Source organism: Protomyctophum parallelum (assembly GCF_964188405.1).
Source record: "Protomyctophum parallelum genome assembly, chromosome: 13".
Lineage (NCBI taxonomy): Eukaryota > Metazoa > Chordata > Actinopteri > Myctophiformes > Myctophidae > Protomyctophum > Protomyctophum parallelum.
In genome coordinates, this window is record NC_139708.1 from 3,980,468 (window position 1) to 4,005,627 (window position 25,160).

At 46.3% G+C, this 25,160-nt stretch overlaps 1 protein-coding gene across 5 annotated transcripts in view; it reads right to left on the minus strand.

Moving 5' to 3' along the window:
- The window catches only part of LOC310869674 (dynamin-2-like), a 55,699-nt gene that overhangs the window by 1,547 nt on the left and 28,992 nt on the right, over positions 1–25,160 (minus strand). The window contains exons 11-21 of one of the 5 annotated variants that reach the window (XM_083780505.1): positions 24,118–24,204; positions 23,720–23,790; positions 21,712–21,765; positions 20,996–21,047; positions 16,891–17,001; positions 13,349–13,458; positions 12,879–12,990; positions 11,460–11,636; positions 9,644–9,867; positions 8,495–8,767; positions 3,067–5,549 (exon numbers count right to left, since the gene is read on the minus strand). In XM_083780505.1, the coding sequence (XP_083636631.1) occupies positions 5,477–5,549; positions 8,495–8,767; positions 9,644–9,867; positions 11,460–11,636; positions 12,879–12,990; positions 13,349–13,458; positions 16,891–17,001; positions 20,996–21,047; positions 21,712–21,765; positions 23,720–23,790; positions 24,118–24,204 (1,344 nt within the window). In that variant the 3' untranslated portion in view covers positions 3,067–5,476. Of the gene's footprint in view, positions 1–3,064; positions 5,550–8,494; positions 8,768–9,643; positions 9,868–11,459; positions 11,637–12,878; positions 12,991–13,348; positions 13,459–16,890; positions 17,002–20,995; positions 21,048–21,711; positions 21,766–23,719; positions 23,791–24,117; positions 24,205–25,160 lie in introns of those variants that run through there. The other 4 variants (XM_083780506.1, XM_083780509.1, XM_083780508.1 and 1 more) reach the window with 4 other exon arrangements.

The following is a 25,160-nucleotide window of genomic DNA, read 5'->3' on the forward strand; positions in this document are numbered from 1 at the left end:
ATGAATCAGAGTTTTCACGTCATAGGGCTGTGGAGTGTGGAGGACACCTCAGAAACCTGCATACCAGTGACAGCATTAGGCCGTTTTTTTTTTTTTCTCAAACAAGATTTCAATTTTTTTTAATTTAGATTTTTATTAACATGAGAAGAATGCATGACAACTGTCCAGGAATAGAATGTCTGCACTCGTTTCTATTAGCTCGATTCCTCATCGATGGTGTCACTGGTAGGCGGGTTTCTGAACTGTCCACAGCCCTCCTCTGAAACACAGACGGGTAATGAGCATTAGAGAGGACCAATTCTCTGAGTTCTGGAAGTGCAATGCAGACTGATGGAGTGGTTTCTTCTCACTGCTGGTGAGGCACTGCAGGGAGCCGTCAGAACTCTCACGCCCTGCCTACAGCTTTTATTACGGACATGGTATTGATGGTGCTTTTGTTTCATGCCTTAAAGGGACACTTCACCCTTTTTGCAAAAAAATATATGTTAATGATGTTTAGAAGCTTTAGAACACTTTCCTGGAGATCTTTATGTGTGTAATATGTGGTTTTAGATATTTTAGATTGTAGCAGTGAGCCTGTTGTCTCTGATGTCATGGACACTGGGCTCACTTTCTTCCTGGACTACATGTTGTCTCAGTAAGACAGCTCTCCCCCTATCCGCAAGGAGGAGCAGTGCACCAAAGAATTATGGGAATTGTAGTCCAGGAAGGTAGTGAGACCAGTGTCCATGACATCAGAGACAACAGGCTCACTGCTACAATCTAAAATAACTAAAACCACATATTACACACATAAATACCCCCAGGAAAGTGATCTAAAGCTTCTAAACGTCATTAACATATATTCTTTTGCAAAAAGGGTGAAGTGTCCCTTTAATATTCAGTCCCCAAAACAATGCAAGGGCTGGGAGTAAAGACATTAGACAATGTTTCTCTGGAATAACCTTTGAGGCAGACAAGTCTGTTGCTTAAAAAGTTGCCATGGGATCATTTACACAGTCTGTTATGTCTGCTATCTCTATTAGGAGGGCTGCTGAGGTAGGAAAGAGGCAAGAACGGGCGCTCCAGGCAGGGAAGGTCGCATGAATGGAGAGAGAGAGAGAGAGAGAGAGGACAACACAGGACACAAAGAGACACCAACCACCAGAGCCAGTCCCTTTATTGTACACAATACCTCTTTATTATTAACGCTCCTTTAAAAAAAAAAAAGAAACAAAATCCGATCATTTTGTTTATTCAAATCCGTTAATTGCTACAGAGGCACTTGACATGGATTTTGCAAAACAAAAGGAGAAAGAAAAAAAAAGAGCAATGCGCAAACAAAGGTTGGTCTGCCCCAACATTCACATCCACAGTGTGTAGGGAAAGAGAGAGAGAGGGGGAGGAGGAGGAGGGGGGTGGAAGAAAATGAAAAGATCAAGTCACCACAAGCTAACTTTATCATTCAGGGCATCAACATTACAGGCTGTCAGGGGATAACCCATTCTGACCGGGCACCCATTTTGGTGTCAGCATCATGTTATGCTTTAGCCATTTAAAAATAGCAGATCTACAAGCTCATATCGCGCCACCGAGTGGCGCGATACGAGCTTGTAGGTCTGCTATTTTTGAAAAATCGAAGAGCGACTGACATTTTTTTGAATCTGATCTCAGGTCAGAATGGGTTCATCAGACCAGTGTGTGTCCGGCGGAAACCTCGTATGAATCTGATCTCAGGTCAGAATGGGATAAGATAGGCGTGAGTGACAGACGCCCGGTGGGACGGAGATTTCAACGCCGTAGGCCGATCGGAATTCGAATGATTGCAATTAGTTGTTCTGTGAATTCTCGTGTACCACTGGTGCGCGGTTGCCGATGGCTTCACATGATAATAAAATAATTCCGGTAATTGCATAATCACTTTTTTTTTAATAGGACGCCCCCCCAGGTAGTACTGTCACTGTAGCCAGAATTGTTGAGAAACACAGGGGTAGAAAAAAAAATGTGCATCCTTCCTGTCTGGAGAGACTGTTGTTCCAAGGACCACTTCGTCACCAGGATGCCCCGCTGTGTATCGGCTCACTATTAGGGTGGGGATCCTTTTCGGATTTTTAGCGATTCCGGATCTTTTAACAATTCCAAATGGAGTTCCATAAGTACACTTCTCAGGCCCCTTTTCCACCAAAAGAACGTTGATTCTAGAACTGGTTCCGTTCTAGATTCAAGGAACCGGCATCCATTGTTTTGGTTCCAGCTCCAAACCAACTCCCCTAGGGATCTTAACCAATTAATATTCAGTGGAAACACTCTGAACTGGTTCAATATTAGGCAGGAAAAGAAGAACCGAAGCGGTTCAACCCTGGTGGAAAAGGTGCCTCAAAGAGTTATGGGGTCCTTTTAAATAAGAACGTTGAGAACCACTGGTTTTGTAATTTGTATAGCAGACGTGAAGTCAGTGTGATTAAAAAAAGAAAAACGGTTCCAACCGATTCCCGGTTCGTTGATGATGGATCCGGTTCCTACGGATCCCAACCCTAGGCCTGCTATCCAGTGTAGACAGGCTCTCCAGACAGGATGTACAGTCAGTCACACACCGCAACAGAGTTCCAACACCCACTCACTCACCACACCAACTCCTGCACTACTCATCAAAATCAAAAGAACAGAAAACAACACAGTAGTCCATTGTTAAACGCCGCCCCCAGGGACCTGATTTCTCCTTCCTTCCACTCAAAAGAAAAGAAAAGATAAAATATATATATATATTTTGATTAAAATACCCTCTCACAGAGCAATCAACGATATTCATGAGCAAATAATCAGAACTGTGTGGAGACTGTTTTGCCTTAGTTACCCACCCTGTGTGTACAGACAGCCAAAACCTCTCCTACAATCCACAACACCTGGTTTGTACTTTATTGTGCATGGGCGCCGCACACCAAAAACAGCCCTATCTACGAGCTCACCACCCAATGTGACAAATGACAATGGCATGAGACCAAGTATCTGGGCCTGTACCTGTCTGGGCACTTCAATGGAGACTATCCAAATAAAATACTGGAGCACTCCACCGGGTCTGCACTTTGTTTTATTAATTTTCAGGGGTGAACGAGTATATCAAACCTACTACTGTACCTTGAGGTTATTGGGGATTGTAGGGGGAGCGGTGTTATGAGCAAAACATGTTTGGACAGAGCCAACAGCATGGCAATCAATACATCAGAAAATAAATGACAAATGCCCAGGTTATAAATAATAATACATCAGGAAATGACAAATATCTTTCCATAAACCCCAGGCTACTACTATGTAGAATGACTGTTAGTGCTTCAATTAGTATGATGTCTACATGATAACATTTAAAATGTTGGGTTTCGATAGCAATATCAATAGCGTGTGTGTGTGTGTGTGTGTGTGTGTGTGTGTGTGTGTGTGTGTGTTGTGTGTGTGCCCATTGGCCCTGGAGTAAAATGAAATTAAATCAGTGTTCACCTCTCCATTTAAGGCGAGTTATATACAATGATATTCTATGGATGGCAACAGGAAGGAAAAAAAAGAGCGCAACCATAAACGTCCTCGTCAACCAAAGCCACAAGTGGCCAAACTCTCTGTGCATGGTGCCCAACTAACTCCTCTCCCCGTGTCCACACACACACACACACACACACACACACACACACCCCACTACTTCATTCTTTTATAGGAAACCGTACTACATGCACTGTCCAGTAGGGGATCCATTAACCACTTAGTTGACCAAGTTCCCACAGGGATTCGTACCCTCTCCATTTTGTTTATTTTCTTTTTACCTCTACTCCAAATGTCTTTGCGGAGGGTTCATGAATCATGTGTTCAACCCATTAAAACCAGGGAAAGCATCCCAGTGTCATCTTCGCATAGCAGATATACCAATTTCTTTTCAAAAATCATGAACATTTGTGCAAATCTTTGAATATATAAATGTTTTTAAATCGAACATTTATAACTAAAATCTTTGCTTCTGTGGGGGGGAATACATATCATTTCGGGGCTCCTTGACGTGGTAAAAGTCCCACTGATATATAGAAACGGGCTTTTCAGAGAACTGTTAGGATTTAGAATGTGGTCCTCATGTCTTAACGGGTAAAAGCATGAATAAGGTCCACTCAGTGGCGGAAAGGGATCATCAGTGCTCTACGTTTCCTGAAAGCCAAACCTGGAGAAGAATATGTGCCCCACAAAGTGCAGTGTCTGTCTGTCTGTCTGTTTGCATGTTGTACATAATAATAATAATAATAATATCACAATGGATTAAAATCTCACTGCTACGACGAGTGGCTTTATTGGGAAGGCTAGAAGTGGTTAGAAGTGCTTGCGTTAAAGTCGTCCCATCTGGCCGATACTTTGCTAATAATGCGACACACGGCAGGCTGAAGTTACTTTTCATTTCATGCAACTTCATTGTCTTTTCATGGTTTGTTTTGTTTTTGCTGCTGCAGTTCATTTTTTAAAGCTACACGGATGAGGGAAAAATAAAATAAGACATAGGGGAGGGGGGGGAGGGGATGATCAACAACACCACCAAAATAACAATGATATTAAGCCATCGTTTTCAGTATGAAATCAGTTAGAAACATGGAACACCCAGAGAACACTGACAATAGAATAAGTGTGTATATTACACAGAGGTGAAGGGGTCAATCTACAGACAGAGCGACAGAGGGGAGAGGAAGTCCAGCCTTTTAACAGTGTATAAAAAAGGGTTAGCTAGCCACTTAACCACAAAAATGTTCTGAATACTTAAGCGATGCGTTGTGACGTGTGAGCTTTATGTAGATGGTCCATTTTCAAAACATTATTTTTTGATCATTTTAGATAATTTTTTTAGAAATGACACGCCCAACATTAGGATGTCAGGGTTACAGTGGTTAAAGGGCTGCTGCCAGGCACCTTGTCAGGAGAATAATTTGCAAGTCTACTGCTACTAATAAAACAGATCTCACAGTCTACTGCTGTAATAAAACAGATCTCAAGCAGAGCATCTTTGACCAGATCTGCAGAACCGCCTGATGCCTCCTGCTGGTTCAGCAGGAGTACTTCACCCGACTGGCCTTAGATTTGAGTGTAAAAAAAATGTCCAGTCTCTCCTTTTATTTTTTGCTAAATTCAAGTGGTTAATATAAGGTTTCCTTTGTTTTGCATGCGGACTGACTGACCCCACCTGGCTGGTGGAGACTAAATTAGCAGCCTATGTAACATCGCTTGAGTTCAGTTTTACTAAAGGCTGGACGATGCAGATCACTGCACATACATTACACTCTCCCCTCCTGACCCTATTGTGCGCACACACACACACACACACACACACATACATACGCACGCACGCACGAACGCACGCACGCACGCACGCACGCACGCACGCACGCACGCACGCACGCACGCACGCACGCACGCACATGCACACACACTCTCTCTCTCTCACACATACACGCAGACAGAGGAAGGCCTTGCCACAGGTCTAGTCTAGCAGGGAAGGTTCTGCAGGGCGGATAATGGTGGGCCGGTGCGGCGGGGCGCCAGGCGGTCTGCGGCTGAAAGGAGAGGAGAAGAAGAGGGAGTGAGACGCGCTCACTGGGAGGGACAGGGGAAACAAAACAACCCCACAGGTGATAGAGGAGGAGGAAAGGAGCAGGGGGAACAAAACAACCCCACAGGTGATAGAGGAGGAGGGAAGGAGCAGGGGAAACACAACAACCCCACAGGTGATAGAGGAGGAGGGAAGGAGCAGGGGAAACACAACAACCCCACAGGTGATAGAGGAGGAGGGAAGGAGCAGGGGAAACACAACAACCCCACAGGTGATAGAGGAGGAGGAGAGGAGCAGGGGGAACAAAACAACCCCACAGGTGATGGAGGAGGAGGGAAGGAGCAGGGGAAACACAACAACCCCACAGGTGATAGAGGAGGAGGGAAGGAGCAGGGGAAACACAACAACCCCACAGGTGATAGAGGAGGAGGGAAGGAGCAGGGGAAACACAACAACCCCACAGGTGATAGAGGAGGAGGGAAGGAGCAGGGGAAACACAACAACCCCACAGGTGATAGAGGAGGAGGGAAGGAGCAGGGGAAACACAACAACCCCACAGGTGATAGAGGAGGAGGAGAGGAGCAGGGGGAACCAAAACAACCCCACAGGTGATAGAGGAGGAGGAGAGGAGCAGGGGGAACAAAACAACCCCACAGGTGATAGAGGAGGAGGAGAGGAGCAGGGGGAACAAAACAACCCCACAGGTGATGGAGGAGGAGGAGAGGAGCAGGGGGAACAAAACAACCCCACAGGTGATAGAGGAGGAGGAGGAGAGGAGCAGGGGGAACAAAACAACCCCACAGGTGATAGAGGAGGAGGAGAGGAGCAGGGGGAACCAAAACAACCCCACAGGTGATAGAGGAGGAGGAGAGGAGCAGGGGGAACAAAACAACCCCACAGGTGATAGAGGAGGAGGAGAGGAGCAGGGGGAACAAAACAACCCCACAGGTGATGGAGGAGGAGGAGAGGAGCAGGGGGAACAAAACAACCCCACAGGTGATAGAGGAGGAGGAGAGGAGCAGGGGGAACAAAACAACCCCACAGGTGATAGAGGAGGAGGAGGAGAGGAGCAGGGGGAACAAAACAACCCCACAGGTGATAGAGGAGGAGGAAAGGAGCAGGGGGAACAAAACAACCCCACAGGTGATAGAGGAGGAGGAGAGGAGCAGGGGGAACAAAACAACCCCACAGGTGATAGAGGAGGAGGAGAGGAGCAGGGGGAACAAAACAACCCCACAGGTGATAGAGGAGGAGGAGAGGAGGGACAGGGGGAACAAAACAACCCCACAGGTGATAGAGGAGGAGGAGAGGAGGGACAGGGGAAACAAAACAACCCCACAGGTGATAGAGGAGGAGGAGGGACAGGGGAAACAAAACAACCCCACAGGTGATAGAGGAGGAGGAGAGGAGCAGGGGGAACAAAACAACCCCACAGGTGACAGAGGAGGAGGAGAGGAGCAGGGGGAACAAAACAACCCCACAGGTGATAGAGGAGGAGGAGAGGAGCAGGGGGAACAAAACAACCCCACAGGTGATAGAGGAGGAGGAAAGGAGCAGGGGGAACAAAACAACCCCACAGGTGATGGAGGAGGAGGAAAGGAGCAGGGGGAACAAAGCAACCCCACAGGTGATGGAGGAGGAGGAAAGGAGCAGGGGGAACAAAACAACCCCACAGGTGATAGAGGAGGAGGAGAGGAGCAGGGGGAACAAAACAACCCCACAGGTGATAGAGGAGGAGGAAAGGAGCAGGGGGAACAAAACAACCCCACAGGTGATAGAGGAGGAGGAAAGGAGCAGGGGGAACAAAACAACCCCACAGGTGATGGAGGAGGAGGAAAGGAGCAGGGGGAACAAAGCAACCCCACAGGTGATGGAGGAGGAGGAAAGGAGCAGGGGGAACAAAACAACCCCACAGGTGATAGAGGAGGAGGAGAGGAGCAGGGGGAACAAAACAACCCCACAGGTGATGGAGGAGGAGGAGAGGAGCAGGGGGAACAAAACAACCCCACAGGTGATAGAGGAGGAGGAAAGGAGGGACAGGGGGAACAAAACAACCCCACAGGTGATAGAGGAGGAGGAGGGACAGGGGGAACAAAACAACCCCACAGGTGATGGAGGAGGAGGAAAGGAGCAGGGGGGACAAAACAACCCCACAGGTGATAGAGGAGGAGGAGAGGAGGGACAGGGGGAACAAAACAACCCCACAGGTGATGGAGGAGGAGGAAAGGAGCAGGGGGACAAAACAACCCCACAGGTGATAGAGGAGGAGGAGAGGAGCAGGGGGAACAAAACAACCCCACAGGTGATAGAGGAGGAGGAGAGGAGCAGGGGGAACAAAACAACCCCACAGGTGATAGAGGAGGAGGAGAGGAGCAGGGGAACAAAACAACCCCACAGGTGATAGAGGAGGAGGAAAGGAGCAGGGGAACAAAACAACCCCACAGGTGATAGAGGAGGAGGAGAGGAGCAGGGGGAACAAAACAACCCCACAGGTGATAGAGGAGGAGGAGAGGAGCAGGGGGAACAAAACAACCCCACAGGTGACAGAGGAGGAGGAGAGGAGCAGGGGAACAAAACAACCCCACAGGTGATAGAGGAGGAGGAGAGGAGCAGGGGGAACAAAACAACCCCACAGGTGATAGAGGAGGAGGAAAGGAGCAGGGGGAACCAGACTGAAGGGAAACAACATGCTCAAAGAGACTCAATGAAATGCTACGAGACGGAGAGAATCGATGGCATGCCTGCATGGTTGGAAAACAAGACTTCCACCACGAGATGCTGGTGATGGAATTATAAGGGGAATGAAATAATAACCTGAAACTGGAGAGCGTATATATAATATGTGCACGCACGCACGCAGACGCCCACACAGACACATACACACACACCTTTAAAGTTCCTGTTGGCCGCCTCTCACCTGTCTGGAGAGACCGAGAGGTTGTGTCTTACCTGGGTACGCCGGGGGGGACGCGGGCCGGCCGGGAGGGGATCAGCGGGGGGGCACTGAAGGGGTCCTGGCCGCTGTTGAAGGCGTTCATGGGTGCGCCACCCGGACGAGAAGGGATGGGCGGTGCGCCGAAGGCCGGAGAGGGGTTGAGGGGTGCGCCGAAGGCCGGGCTGGGGTTGAGGGGCGGTCCTGGCGTCGGGCCCCGCACGGCGGGCGGGCGGTTCGGGGCCGCGGCCGCCGCTGCCGGCGCCACCGGCCTGCGCTGAGGGGTGGGGCTTTGGAGGAAGGAGAAGGAACAACGGGCTCATGACCTAAAAACATGTCTTGGATAATGTGCTTGTGGGTAGAAAGTTCAGAAGACTTTTAAGTTTTAACACATTCTGACCTGAGATCAGATTAATACGAGGTTTCCACTGGGACATATACTGGTTTGATGAACCCATTCTGACCTGAGATCAGATTCTAAAAATGTCAGTCACTCTTCGATTTTTCAAAAATAGCAGACCTACAAGCTCGTATCGCGCCACTCGGTGGCGCGATATGAGCTTGTAGATCTGCTATTTTTCAATAGGTAAAGCACGACATGATGCTAACACCAAAACGGGTTCCCGTTCAGAATGGGTTAACACATTAATCCAGGATGTCATTTCAAATCCAACACTCCAATGAGGTCCCCAGACGTAATCTCAGTAAAATAATAACAACACAAATCTTCTCTTATGGGAGTCCCTGGCACAAAACCTTTTCAGATGGGCGTCCGTCCATGGCCGAATATGTATCAATTTGGGGGTCCTTGACATGATTTTTTTTTTTTTTGGAAAAAGTGTGAGAACTGATTTAGAAGGCACTTTCCTGGAATAAACTCTCTCTGTTGCTATCCACTTACTCATTGCTTTGCAGACTGCTTAAAAATCTTTTTAATGTTGTCTTACACCATTATTATTTTGCTTGGATTTTGATGTTTTGTTTTATGTTTTTGCTTTTCTTTATTTGTTCTGTGAAGAACTTTGCGCTGCATTTTATGTCAGGAAAGGTGCTCTATCAATAAAGTTTATCATTATAATTATTGTTATTATAGAATAAGCCTCAGGTTTTCAATGTTTTAATGGAACCCTCACAGTTGAACCCAGACACCTAGCTCATCAGCTCACCTGGACTGGATCCAGTCTCCGCCGCTGACGGGCGGAGGCACGGGCACCGAGATGGTGGTGGTGCTGATGTCTCCGATGATGTGCAGCGCCTCCTTCAGGGCGTGGTACATGCGCAGCATCTCCTCTCGCCGCTGCGCCTGGTCCGCAGACTCCTCCATCAGGCTGTTCTGGTCCCCAGACGAGTAGAGGTAGGATGGTAGCTCCGTGTGGATGAACTCCTTTGTCTGCAGCCATGTGATATAGGGGTGCAACGGTTAGTCCAACTAATCCATGGAACGGATTGGAAATAACAATCCATAATTGATCATTTGTCGATTCGTTAAGTACAGCCTTGTTGCCCGTAGGGCAGGAGCCTACTCCTGTTTCTGTAGCGTGAGGGGGCTTGATGTACAGGGTAGGGCTGCACGATATGGACAAAAATTCATATCACGATATATATGGCAGATATCTCGATATCGATACGATACGATATATTATATATCACGATATATATGGCAGATATCTCGATATCGATACGATACGATATATCGTGCAGCAACATATTTTCTTAATGGGCGTGGCTAGCGATTCAGGGCTGGAGCCAGGCTACAACAGGACAGAGGGATAAACGGAGTGATGGTTTATTTTCCGAGGGGCACAGGCTAAAACAGAGGGCTGGCTTTAGAAGTGGACGATATATCGATATGTCGACGATATATCTATATCGCGATACCGTTGCCTTTTTGCGATACTGATATTGTGCATGTTCATACCTCGATACCGATACGATAACGATATATTGTGCAGCCCTAGTACAGGGACAACCCCTGGACATGATAGCAGCATGTCGCTAGGACAGTGCGAATATGACGAGTGACACTAAATTAAGACTATTCACCCAACTGCTTCCATCTGATATATCTGGCATGGATTAAAGAAAAATATAAATGTTTTGTATTGCCAGGTCCTACAGTACCATGTTGTGAAACAGTGTGAAAGGAGACCATTTACTGTTCTACATACTAGTGCCAACCAGCTTTTAACCTTTGCTTTTATATGAAATATCCCAGACTATTAAGATTTGATGGAAGATCTTTCTGAACATATTGCTAGAAACCACAAATGCTCTAATCTTACAACAATAACCGAAATCAGCCTATTTGCGCTGCGCAAAATTCTTCCATAGAAAATCAGGTCGTGGCACCCGAGGGTTTTAATCCATGTACTGTAACTGGCCCGATGAATTTAGCAGTTGAAACTCCAGTAGCCGATGTGTGAGTTCCAGTGTGCTGCGTCAGTGGTCCTATGTGTGAGTTCCAGTGTGCTGCGTCAGTGGTCCTATGTGTGAGTTCCAGTGTGCTGCGTCAGTGGTCCTATGTGTGAGTTCCAGTGTGCTGCGTCAGTGGTCCTGTGTGAGTTCCAGTGTGCTGCGTCAGTGGTCCTATGTGTGAGTTCCAGTGTGCTGCGTCAGTGGTCCTATGTGTGAGTTCCAGTGTGCTGCGTCAGTGGTCCTATGTGTGAGTTCCAGTGTGCTGCGACAGTGGTCCTATGTGTGAGTTCCAGTGTGCTGCGTCAGTGGTCCTATGTGTGAGTTCCAGTGTGCTGCGTCAGTGGTCCTATGTGTGAGTTCCAGTGTGCTGCGTCAGTGGTCCTATGTGTGAGTTCCAGTGTGCTGCGTCAGTGGTCCTATGTGTGAGTTCCAGTGTGCTGCGTCAGTGGTCCTATGTGTGAGTTCCAGTGTGCTGTGTCAGTGGTCCTATGTGTGAGTTCCAGTGTGCTGCGTCAGAGGTCAGACTATGTGTGAGTTCCAGTGTGCTGCGTCAGAGGTCAGACTCACGCTGTTGATCATGAGGTGCATGATGATCTTGGGCATGAGGTCTTTGATGGACTTGTTGATGATGCCGATGTAGGAGTCCACCAGGTTACGGATGGTCTCCACCTGCCTCTCCAGCTGAGGGTCCTGGGAGGTGGCGCGCTCCTTGGCCGACTCCGTCTCCCTCTCATCGTTGTCTTCCTGAGGAGAGAGAGAGGGCAGCGCGCGTTAACAGTTGTTCCCCATGCCGACACCAGGATGGGAAAAGCTGACAATACGTAGGGCTGTTATCCCATTCTGACCTGAGATCAGATTCATACGAGGTTTCCGCCGGACACACACTGGTCTGATGAACCCATTCTGACCTGAGATCAGATTCTAAAAATGTCAGTCGCTTTTCGATTTTTCAAAAATAGCAGACCTACAAGCTCGTATCGCGCCACTCGGTGGCGCGATATGAGCTTGTAGATCTGCTATTTTTAAATAGCTAAAGCATAACATGATGCCAACACCAAAATGGGTGCCCGGTCAGAATGGGTTATAGCCTGGGTTCCAGCCTAAAGCTGACAATACGTAGGGCTGTTATAGCCTGGGTTCCAGCTTAAAGCTGACAATACGTATGGCTGTTATAGCCTGGGTTCCAGCCTAAAGATGACAATACGTAGGGCTGTTATAGCCTGGGTTCCAGCCTAAAGATGACAATACGTAGGGCTGTTATAGCCTGGGTTCCAGCCTAAAGCTGACAATACGTATGGCTGTTATAGCCTGGGTTCCAGCTTAAATTGCTGCATTCCGTGAATATGTTTGGTCACTCGCAACTCAGTCTGGCCAGCCTTTCAGCAGCTGTGAAAAATTCCCCTTAGGGTGGCTGAATAGAAACCAATGTGGGATAGTAGACACCTTTACAAACACATTGGTGAAGAAATCTCTTGGTAAGAAATGAATTCCCAGATTTTATTAATATCCCCCCCGACTAATATGGTCATCTCCATATATGAAGATCATGACACTGACCTCATCTATCCCTGGATAACCATACATGAAGACTCGATCATCACCTAGATCTGCATATATGGAGCCGGCCAGCAACCATCTGACCTCAAACCCTTAGATCTCCATATATGGAGCTGAGTTGTTCTGACATGCCATACGTTGATCCTTCCCCATCCGTCCTTCCTGTTCTGATATCCGACCTCATCAAACCCTGTACACTCGACAGACACTCCATATATGGCCAGTACAGAATTCATTCCATATGTTGATCTGACACCCCATGCCAAAGCGCCAGCGCTCGGCCAGCAGTCTGCAGTCACCCAGGCGGATGCAAGGGTGAGGTCGCTTCTCACCCTCAGGGCGTCTTAATGGTAGATGAAGATGTATATAACAGCATGTATTTGTTTTGTCTAAGAGAAGGACTAGACTCTGGTCTTATTTGGTCAATACCTGGTCCTTCTGCGGATAAACACCTGCCCTGAGGAAGGAGGCCTTCCAACTGTCCACGTCCTCTTGAGAATCACAGGCCAGCTCGATCTGACGCAGATCTTTATACACATTCCTGTGTAGAGAAAACACAACATATTAAGATGTGAGCTTCTAGATGGGCTAATTGTTAAATCATTTAACAGTGACGCCCACAGCCCGGTACTACCCAAATATAGAACAAACGTGGGGAAAATTAGACTATTCTGCCACCAAAATGTGGAATGCCCCGACAGCATCCCTTAACAAATGTGGATAACTGGCTTCCTTCAAAAGCAGGCCTGAAAAACCATCCATCAGGAGACCACAAGGAGGTGAATGCAATGTTCTCAATAGAAATGTGTCATTCACTGCCAACATTAACCTTAAGTGTTCAATCAATGGTTAAAGCAGTTCAACCAAAAAACAACTCCCCAGCAACGTGCAGCCCTGACCTGGACTCTGTGTTGAAGATGGCAAAGATGTGTTTGGTGGACATGAAGCCTTTCTCCACGTCTCGTAGCTTCAGGTTATCCAGTGGCAGCATGTACTTCTTCTCTTTCTCCTGGAAGGACGGACACACGCGCACGCACACGCACACGCACACACACGCACACACACACACGAAGAAGAGAGGGTTTAGGTATAGAAAAGATAAAAAACATTATTCTTCTCGTGGAAGGATCGAAACTCACAGGGGAAGAAGAGAGGGTTTAGGTATAGACAATAACAGACGAATAATCAGGAGAAGATTCATTCAAACAGTTGTTTCAGGGGGTCCCCAGCTAAAATGATAGTTGGGAACCAAATGGATCGTTACGGGTCTGTAACTCAGAGAATGTTCAAACAATGTACATCCATGCCGTGGCCTAATGCTAATAATTAACAACGTGGGGGGATCTTGAAAGAACCGGGAAAGCTTCTGTGTCATTTTAGAGTTTAGCGTTCAAAAACAGCACATCTACGAGCTTGTACATCTGTTATTTTTGGACATTTTGGAAAAATCTTCAAAGTGTGAAAACTACTGGTTTAGACGGCATTTGTAGAATGGGCCCCACAGGTCTAAACCCATTAAAGGAGAATTCCATACTAAAAGGCTTTCTTACCTTTCTTTGTAGTTGTTACGTCCCCACCAAAGAGGTCCAGGTGTTATTTTGTGCAAAAGCTCCTTATTGGCTATTTCCCCTACCATAAGCCCTACATGAATTGCATTGAATTGAATGGGAATTGAATGGGGCTATGGGGTGTTGTGCTAATTCGCTTATTTCCATGGCTCAAAATTATAATTTCTTTGTATATATCCTCTCTTCATAATGTAAATAATATCCCAAGTGGCACACTTTACTACTTCTTTCGATGGAAATAAGCGATTTAGCACAACACCCCATAGCCCCATTCAATTACCATTCAATGCAATGCAATTTGTTGAGGGCTTATGGTAGGGGAAATAGCCAATAAGGAGTTTATGCACACAAATAACACCTGGACCTCTTTGGTGGGGACGCAACAACTACAAAGAAAGGTAAGAAAGATAAGAAAGCATTCTAGCATGGAACACACACACACACACGGGTCAGCTGGATGTTTTAAAGGTGAAGCACAAAGCGAGGGGCCGGTGGTGGTGGTGGTGGTGGCAGACTAACGGCCAGTGAGCAGGCGCCATGGAATGCATTTCCTCTGGTCTGGATAAGACCACCATGCTGATGGTGATGAGGAGGAGGAGGAGGAGGGGGGGGGGGGGGGGTGGGGGGGGGGGGGGGAAGCACGAGGAGTGCTTGAGAGGGGTGGGGGCGGGGCAAGGTGCCAGCTTTCGCTGTGGAGCAAGAACATCTGGAAGCATTTATGTCTACGCGCGCTCACGGTCTCTCTCACACACACACACCAACACAGGTCCAACAGTTACATCACGCTCCACATAAGCCCCTGCCCCCACAAAACACACACACACCCCCCCCCCCACCAAATACTTAAAAATAAAGACAAAATACATCCAGGTATCTCTTCAAAAACAAACATGCTGTGGTGTGTGTGGGGGCTTTAGTTGCACGCACACACACACACCAACATGCACACACAAATATGTACACGGTCAGACGCTCTATTCAAAAAGACTAAAGCAGATGTATCGAACCACAGGGGCGCGCACACACACACACACACACACACACACACAGTCACCCCCCCCCCCCCCCACCCCCACCCCCACCCCCACCCAGCCTCCGTAACCTAGTACGATTTCCTGCAAATTCCAAAGTCAGATCCCGGCTGGAACATTTCAGCCCGCCTGCCACGTCAGTTTGCCTCCGCCATCCTCCCTCTCTTTGCTCTCCAAACTCCTTCTCTCTCAACTTCTCCAGCGATGAGGTGACTGCTCTGAGGTTCGCGCTGTGACCGTAGACGGGCTTTTAGGTTGGAACCCTAGCTTTGGTTTGGAGTTACATTTTTTTAACCCACGCTTTCAAACGCCATTATCTTTTCCAAAAAGGTACTGTATATATATTTTTTTTAATAAGAATTATGTATATATATATATATATACACAAACATAATTCTTTTTCTGGGAGAGTGGATATGACGAGGCCTCGGGAGATCTCAACAATATGTCTTCGGTGAGTACAAGTACGGTTCCGTTTATTAAAAACACATTTGCAACATTTATATGAAGCTTTACACGCTGGTTTTGAGTTATACCATGGAGGTATATATGTACTACAGTACTACTGTTACACGGTGCCTTTTACTGAATGCAACTCCATCCGTCATGGAACAGAACACAGCCCCTGAAATGGCCTTAAACCTAAATAAACTGCAGAGAGCTGTGTTTGTGCTGACTGTGCATAGCTATTGTAGCAAAAGAGGGACAGACACAGACTGTTCCGTGTTTAAATTTGTAAAACAGTCAAATAAATACCTTAAAATCACGGTAAAGATCCTAGATGACCATTTGTATGCATTTAATGTAACGTTATTGGCGTTATTTTCCTTGCTTACTGTAAGTCTCTCTGGATTAAGAGCTGTCTGCTAAATGCCTAAATTCATTGTAAGGCCAAATTTCAAAATGTCGTGTTTTTAACATTTTCTTTAGGAGGAGAAACGCTGCCATGTGGGTAGCTGTTTAACCAGCGGTGTGTTTGCTCTGCGCTGCCCTTTGTCCTCCTGTCCCCAGGGGAAGCCACCTGCGGCGGCCACAACGACCTCAGGGCTCTTCCACCCACGGGCGACGCTCCCCCCCTCCTCTCCTCTCCTCTTCCTCACCCCCCCGCCTGCCCAGTGTTCAGACTACCTGTTCATCAGGCTGCAGCTGAACAGTAGTCTGCACATTGGTTAGGCTGGGCCGGGACACACACACACACACACACACCCCCCACTCCTCCTGGATGGAAGGAAGGAAGGAAGACACCGCGTACAGAGAGGCTCTCAATCTCATGACACGAGTTGCGGAGAACTGTATTATTTTGCTGCACTGTATGCCCAAGTAGTGTGTATTGTGGAAGTGACAATAAAAAGAAACTGATACCAAATATCCCATGCTGGATTATGACAGGAGTTTGATGTGTGTTCCGACTTAAAAACAACTTAACCCATTTTGGCTGGGAACCCCTTTTGGTGTTTTAAACATTATGTTGTAATTTAGCCATTGAAAAATAGCAGATCTACAAGCTCATAGCTATCCATATGGATAGATCTACAAGCTCATAGCTATCCATATGGATAGCGCGCCACTCCATATGGGTGACCGGAGTAGTGTGCTTTGTGTTTTTGTGTTATTGCAGGGAAAGCCTTTTAGCTGAAAACAGCGACTGACAAGCTTGTCTGCATGTCGCAGACCTGTTAGCCTTATAAACTTTGCCGTACAAAACAATTGATAAACATCTACAAGCTCACAATGCGTTGCCTCGATATTGTGAGTTTGTAGATTTGCCACACATATATATATATTATATATAAATAAATAAATAAAGACCACTGGCTAACTGTCCCAAGAGATTGCTCTCACCTCCTCGTCCTTGTACCAGGAGAGGGACTCGGCGGTCAGGACAAACCAGTACTCCTTGGAGCCTCCCTTCATGATGCTGATGTTGATAGTGAGCCAGCCTTTGCGGATAACCTGTGTGGAGGAGAGAGGGATATATGAGAGAGAGAGACACAGAGAGGAGAGAGAGGACAATGGAGGGAGTACCAACTTTACCGTTGTTAATGTTAAGGGCTTCATAATATGTTGTTGTTGTGCCGTTTGTCATACGATGTTAATGATTGAACTGACTCAAACCTAATAAACCTTACCTGTTCTTACTCACTGTCTCTGCCTGTGTCCTACCTTAACATCATTAAGTTATTTGAGGTCTATTCAAATCAGGTTATAAGGGGTGACAATAGCAAGAGTAGTATAGTCACACATTGAGCGTAAAGTAAAATGTATCAAATAAAGCATCGCTGCTCTGAAGCAGAGCAAACTGAAAATGTATGCTGCCCTCGTCTCAACATCTACAAGAGGCGTTCTCACACAACACAGTGGGTGCAGATGGTGTCCAGACCATCGCTCGACCCACAACGGCATGGGGGTCAAAGGGCAAGGGGTCGACGGAGGTATGTTAGGGTCAGTACAGGCTAGCATATACACTGGGCAGTTAAAACACAGCGGGCGGGGTTAATGGTGTTAACTGGTCGGCCGTCAGTGTGGGCTGGCAGGGGGCTGGTGGTGGGGGATAAAAAGTCTGGGTCTTGAAAGACGAAAGAGTCAGAGAGAAGGATTGTTTAACGGAGAGAGGCACAGGCAGACTGAACTCTACGTGGTGTACAGTTAGTGATGATGAATTTACACTTCATCGTACGACCGCTCGCTGAAAAATCTGTCATTTTAGGCGAGCAGTGCGTATGACGACGCATAAATCACAGCCTACAGTTACAGCGGGAAAGTGGAATGGGAGAGAGGAAGGAGGTCAAAAACCCATGAGACGACAGGAAGATTTAGGATTTCGAGGACAGTATGTGTGTGTGTTTCGGAGGAGAGTGGGTCTCTCAGCTGCAATTCATCTCCATTTAGTGAAACGGTGTCTGGTGTGATGCTTAATGAACCGGGACGTAAGAGCATCGATTATAAGTTGGGGGGGGGGGGGGGGGGCGTTCACATCAAGACAAATGAAGATCTGCTATAAACCTCTTCTTCACTCTCTCTCCATCCAGAACAGTTATGGGTAAGACTCATTAGTAAGAAAGCGCCAACATAAACAAGGGAGATGAGGCGAGAACACTGGAGCTATATTGTTAGTTTGCCATGGCAGGTAAATACTGCATGCCGCTCCGAAACTAGGAAAGGTTAGGAAAAGGCCCCACAGTTAGTTGGAAATAGTATAGATATTATGAGGCTATATTAGCAGAAAGACCGCCAAGTTTTCATCTGCCAGATATAACTTAGATTTGCAACTTAGATATGCATCTAAATAATAATTCAAATGTAAACTATTTGTAGATTATCACAATTCAAAAGATAATCACAACGATATCCTCCTCAACTAGCAACATATTTCACATCGTCAAGCACAACGCAAATAGTACTTAACAGTGATTAAACAGAAAAGTAAATTAGGATATTTTTTTATCAATCAGTAAAGTAATGAACTCCCAACCAAACCGGTATTGTGATTCTAACAATCAGACAGATCTGATTAACCCATTCTGACCGGGCACCCATTTTGGTGTCAGCATCATGTTATGCTTTAGCTATTTAAAAATAGCAGATCTACAAGCTCATATCGAGCTTGTAGGTCTGCTATTTTTGAAAAATCGAAGAGCGACTGACATTTTTAGAATCTGATCTCAGATCAGAATGGGTTAATCAGACCCAGTGTGTGTCCAGTGGAAACCTCGTATGAATCTGATCTCAGGTCAGAATGGATTAAAATACAGAAACTAACTGGTCAAACTAAAAAATATCAATTTAGGAGTTGTCAGTATAGGGCGTGCCTTGTATCAAAGTGAAGTTATGACAGAAATGTAAGACAGAGTATGCCAGCATGCACTGATACGGATAAATTGGCTACTTTGTTGAAGAGGAACAAGAAATCTGAATTTGCAAAAGGGATTGCAAAAAAAAAACAAAAAAGAACAACGATCTTGATTCTCAATGGTATGTCTAGTTGATCTGATGATTCCCCTCCACCCCAACCCCCGTCGAAGCTCAGATTGACTCTCCAAAAGGCAAAGCGCTGGTCGCCGTGCTGGAGGCAAACAGGGACATTAACCAGACACAAAACAGAACTGACGCCGGCCACAGACAGCGGGAGGGGGGTGGGGTCCACCGTCCTCTCTAAGGCCTTTCAAAAAGAGTCAAAGCATTACACAGAGGAGCAAGACAAACATGTATTGTTTCTCTCCACAGCATTACCAAGCGGAGATCATCGTTTTTCAAAACTGTTTTGTTGCAGAAGGTTAAGTAAAGTTAGTCAGTCCCATCGACAATTTAAGACAATTACTGTCTTGTTAAAAACGAGACCCACGGATTATCGAGGGAGACCCGCGTGTTACTGGGAAGGCAGTTGCCGATTACTGGCGACTGTATGGATCAATTAGAATTGTTCTGGCTTTCTGCCACAGGGTCTGGAGACACTACCTTCTCCTCATGTCCCTCTCCCAGTCCGCCAAGCTGCAGGGTGGAGAATGTCTATGAGAACAGAACAACTCAACTTGACAAACAAGCATCAGCGCTCCAGGCATCACGTTGAGGTTTGGTCTCTCTTGGCCTGACCGTAAGCTAGACGGGCTGACCTGTGTAATGGCCTCAGTTCTGTGTAGCTGCTTAGCCCTGCCTCCCCCTGGCACAGTGCGCTTTAGATCTGTCGGGTACTTACCAGATCTCACCCTGCATAATTGGAAGAGGAGGAGGAGGAGGAGGAGGGGTTAAAGGGCAATGGATGGTAGGATAAGGGGGGGGGGGAATCATAGCCAGAGAAAAAATGGAAAGCAAGCAAGCAAAGATGGGAGATAGAGGGAAAGGAAGGAAGAGCGAGGGATGGAGGGACATAACGGGGGAAGGAGGAGAAGTATTGATTTGGAAGAGTGGGACGAGGTGGAGAGAGGGGGTGAGGAGAAAGGACAGTTGAAGGGTGGGACGAGGTGGAGAGAGGGGGGTGGAGAAAGGACAGTTGAAGGGTGAGGTTGGAGAGGGAAATCAAAGAAAAGGAAGTAGAAATGTTCAGAATTAAACAGTTTTGAAGGGGGGGGGGGGGGGGTGGGGGGGTCCATCAGACAGCAAGAGAAATGGATGGAGAGGGTAAAACATAGACAGGGGGAGAGAGAGAGACAGAGGAGAGAGAGAGAGGAGAGAGCAAGAGAGTTACATGCAATTAGAATTACTTCAATACCACAATTTGGTTATTTCATATTTGTTGCTCAACCAACAGCAGCGTGATGGGATCCATGCACATCCATTCCCATTCTCAGATTTAAAATGCAAAGGGGTGTGAGTTAATAAAACAACATAACCCGCTGATTAACTGTTGCTTTGCCGTGGTAGGACGTCATGCCTGGGTTGTAATAAATAAATAAACAGCGCGTGCAAAACAGCGATTAATGGCAGCAGTGGAAACAAACTGATGCTTAATTCCAAGTAGGTGTGAAGCAAGGTGGGGCGGGGTCTTAAAGGCAACTCCCCTCACTGAAATGGAATTTGATATAGCACTGCCACAGGCCTTGAATAACACAGTGTACCTGCAACCAACCTCAAATATTGATCACTGGAGACCGGCGGACATTAATATCATTTCAGGATTGTTATTTTTTTGGCTTTTCGTTCTTTTAAATACACAAGAAATGTGTGGACACCGGAAAGGAGAGATACCAGCGTCACAACGAAGACAGGCCAGTTTAACATCTAGATTAGGACTGGAAACGGTTAGTATTTTTAAGGGGTGTACAACATGGGAGTACAACTAACAGTTGGATGGGTCTAAATACAGTAGATTAATGGCATTATGCCTGATTACTGGTGGGATTGGACCTGGTTAATAAATAAGACTGGTAATGGTATCAATCAACTCAGGGGATATTAGAGGGTGGGGTTGGTGAGGACAGGGTCAAGGGTCAGAGGGGTTCATGCATGGTACCTGATTAGGAATAGCCCTCTTCTTGTTGGCCGCCGTGTTCCTCTGCTGGGCACTGGGAGGAGACGACACAGACGTTACACAGAGACAACATCCTACAGAGTCACACCATGTGTTCTTTAAACTCTTTGTCTGATCTAACTTTTGCACACGATACAGTATTAAAGGAGAATTCCATGCTAGAAGGCTTTCTTACCTTTCTTTGTAGTTGTTACGTCCTCACCAAATAGGTCCAGGTGTTATTTTGTGCAAATCTCCTTATTGGCTATTTCCCCTACCATAAGCCCTAAATTAATTGCATTGAATTGAATGGGGCTATGGGGTGTTGTGCTAATTTGCTTATTTCCATCGCTCAAAATGATAATTATTTTGTATATATCCTCTCTTCATAATGTAAATAATATCCCAAGCGGCACACTTTACTACTTCTTTCGATGGAAATAAGCGAATTAGCACAACACCCCATAGCCCCATTCAATTCATTGAGGGCTTATGGTAGGGGAAATAGCCAATAAGGAGTTTTTGCACAAAAAACACCTGGACCCCTTTGGTGGGGACGTAACAACTACAAAGAAAGGTAAGAAAGCCTTCTAGCATGGAATTCTCCTTTAAAGAATTGGGGTGTATAGGTGCTTTTGGGGCAGTGGGGAAAGGGTGACAGGAAATATGAACACAAACAAAAACACACAAACCCCTGCGTGTGTTATCGGCCATCCCACCTGTGGTTGCTGAACCCTGGGGGGCTACCGTCATCCACCCTTCTGTTGTCGAGACTGAAAGTGACGAGTCACGTGAACCGTTAAACAACCCTAACGGACCTCTCACACACTACGGCAATCCACTCACCATGCGCTAGTATAATAGACACAAACCCACACACAGCAGGGCCTGCTTTGTTACTCAGTCAATGGCCAGACTCAAACGGGGGGGAAGGGGAGCTCCACTCAACTGCGTCATCATGCTGCTACGATCCACTGTGTCTGATTAACGTTAACTTAAGAGTCAGGGGTCATCAATATGTCCGTACACAAACAAAACAAATGTTCTGTTTTACACACCATTATAATGTTACTGAATCTCAAGTTTTATTCAGAATATGTATGACACTGATTTACTACGACACTATGGCACACCATTAACCCATTCTGAACGGGCACCCATTTTGGTGTTGGCATCATGTCGTGCTTTAGCTATTGAAAAATAGCAGATCTACAAGCTCGTATCGCGCCACCGAGTGGCGCGATACGAGCTTGTAGGTCTGCTATTTTTGAAAAATCGAATACACTTTTAGAATCTGATCTCAGGTCAGAATGGGTTAATAATGAAACTGTCAGGATGTAATAGACATTTTTAGAATCTGATCTCAGGTCAGAATGGGTTAACAAAGGTGCAGAGGATCAGAAATCAGCAGAGAGTGATCGACGTTTGCCGAATTGAAGTGGACTCGGGCCGAGACTTTTTTTTTCTCGCTGGAAATAAAAACGTTTGGGTTTTCCGAGGCTAGCATAGCGATGACCCCTGGTTAAAAGTGCATCACCGCGCACTGGGAACCTGGTGGAGTGGAGACATCCCACATGAGCCATTGAATGTTTGACAAACCGTGCAATCAAAGATCCGCAGAATATAGGGTGTGTGTCAACGCCGAACAAACATTTTATTTTACAACTCCAGCTCTAACGGTCCTCCCTGAGTAAACGTGCACAACCCTCATCACAGAACAGCCAGCATGGCATAGGGAGTGTATATCCGCCTGGCAATCAAGCATGCTTGATTGAAGTGGTTAGGCAGCAGCAGTACAGCAGCATGCAGACAGCCAGATTGACCTCAACCGTTCTGACCCCCCCCCCCCCCCCCCCCCCCCCCTTACACAGGAACACACTCTTTCTGTTGTGAGTGGATAATTAATCAGCAGGCTACATCTCTGTGACTCATGCAGCCTGCTGAGAGAATGTTATTATCCGAACGCTGAAACTCTTCTTTGTTGAGTGTCACCGCTACCCTCACAGCCAGGGAATGAATGACTCAAGTGCTCGTGATGGCCGATCGGAGGGACATAAGAGGCTGTAACCACCGTCCAACCTCTGCAAAAGTCAGGGACCAGCACTGATGCTACACGGAAATTTGTTGTGTACGAGTTGAAAATCAACGTGAATAGAATTGCTGCCTGCTATGGTAAATAATTACATCAAGGCTGTTTAGGTGCAGTGCCAAGAAGAAAATTGGTTTCCCTATTTTGAGCATGTCCTCATATTGTCAAAATGTTCAACAATAGCAGATCTAAAGACATGTACATCATGGGCAATCTTTGCTATTCCATCATACCACGGCCATGTGTCCACCAAAACATTTTGTCCCAGCTGAAAATGGACTGCACTCTCTTAAACACGCTTCCAAATGGCCAGATAAAAACGCCAGCTGTGAATGTGCAGCATAAACGCTCAGCACCGGCGCGTCATGCTGCTGGCGTTTCCAGCGTAGAGTAAAATACACGGCACTCACATTGAAAACAACACAATTCATACCCGGGCCTGCACTCAGGAGAAAAGACCTTGGTGGACACAGTCCCTACGTGGTTAAAGCTAAAGGTGGGTAATATGTATCAGGCAGCATGGCATTAATGGGGATTACAACGTCCCCGATACGGACATGAGAGGGATGGGCTACATGCTGCTGTAAACAGTGAGGTGGGGGGGATTTGACAGGGGAAGGGGGATGGATGATGCATACTTAGCGAAGCCAATGAAGTCCTCGTGGTTTGTGTTGATGTAGGATTGCTCAATGTCAATCAGAAGGAGAACCTTGATTGGAGACAAAGTCACAATTAGAAGTTTTATTAATACACTGATGGAACCAAGCAGAATTAAAAGGCTTGTGATTGGTTATTAACTTTCCCAACCTTCCAACGCCATTAGTGCTTATGAAGTCAATTAGAGTTTGATCAAGCAACACACACACACGCACACACACACACACACACACACGTACAGCATACACACACCCTACCCAGCGCCACAGGTCTGGGCACTAACCCTTGAACTCTCAGGCTCATGTGCGGTGTGGTATATAAGAAGTAAGAAGCACTGGTGCCTCTGGTAATATGAGCACTTTTCAGAATGAGAACTGACCTGATCCTTGGTCTTGCCCTCTCTCTCTCTGACGTAGGTGGTGACAATTCTCTCCGTTTCCTCCCTCAGTCTCGGGTAGGAGTTGAGCTGTAAAGGGAACACATGGCCACACTGCAGCACGGGCTGAAGACAACATACTGTAGCAGCACTACTGTACATCATTTAGTACACGTCACCAGTCAGTGCATAGAGAAAAACATGGAAAACTGAACATAAGAGAGGATAAGGATGAAGTGACAGTAGGCCATCTACAACAGTGGTTCCCGAACACTGGGTTGGGACCCATTTGTGGGTCGGGACACATTGGTCCCTTTAAAAAAAAAATCTACATTTAGTTTTTCATTATTTCAAAATATATATTAAAAAAAAAACATTCCCTAAAAGCTAAAATAACACACATAAAAAACATTAAAAAAAACAATATTCAATCATTTTTTCCAGTAATTTCATAAATAAATCAAAGAAAAATCTAAGAAATTCCTTGAATTAGAAAACAAATGTTTAAGAAGTGGTGAAAATAGCTGATCTACGAGCTCACAACGCGGCTCAAAGCGACGCGTTGTGTGCTTGTAGATCTGCTATTTCCACTAGTTTGGGTCCCGGGTAAACGTCTAATCTCTCTTTTGGGTCGCAGGCTAAAATGTTTGGGAACCACTGATCTACAAGACACACTAGAGACATGTATGCAATGCATACTATACATACTGTACATTGTACACAGTATAGGATGGATATCTGTGCACTACGCAACTTGCAAGTAGGCATCACTACAGCATGTACTACAGTTGGGGACTCCTTAGTCTAGGAATGCATTGCTGCCCATTAAAAAATCCATCAGACATTGGCCTTTTTTTTAAAACACCAACCTCAGGAATTGAGTTTGTCAGGTCATGAGGAAGCACCAATGCATTTATATAAATGTATATACATGGTTCCCACACTTTTTTTATTTTTTTAACTTTTTAGTATTTAGTAGTTCATATTTTAGCCCATTTCCAGACCTACAGCAGTTATATGGTGCAATAAATCCTCATACACCAATG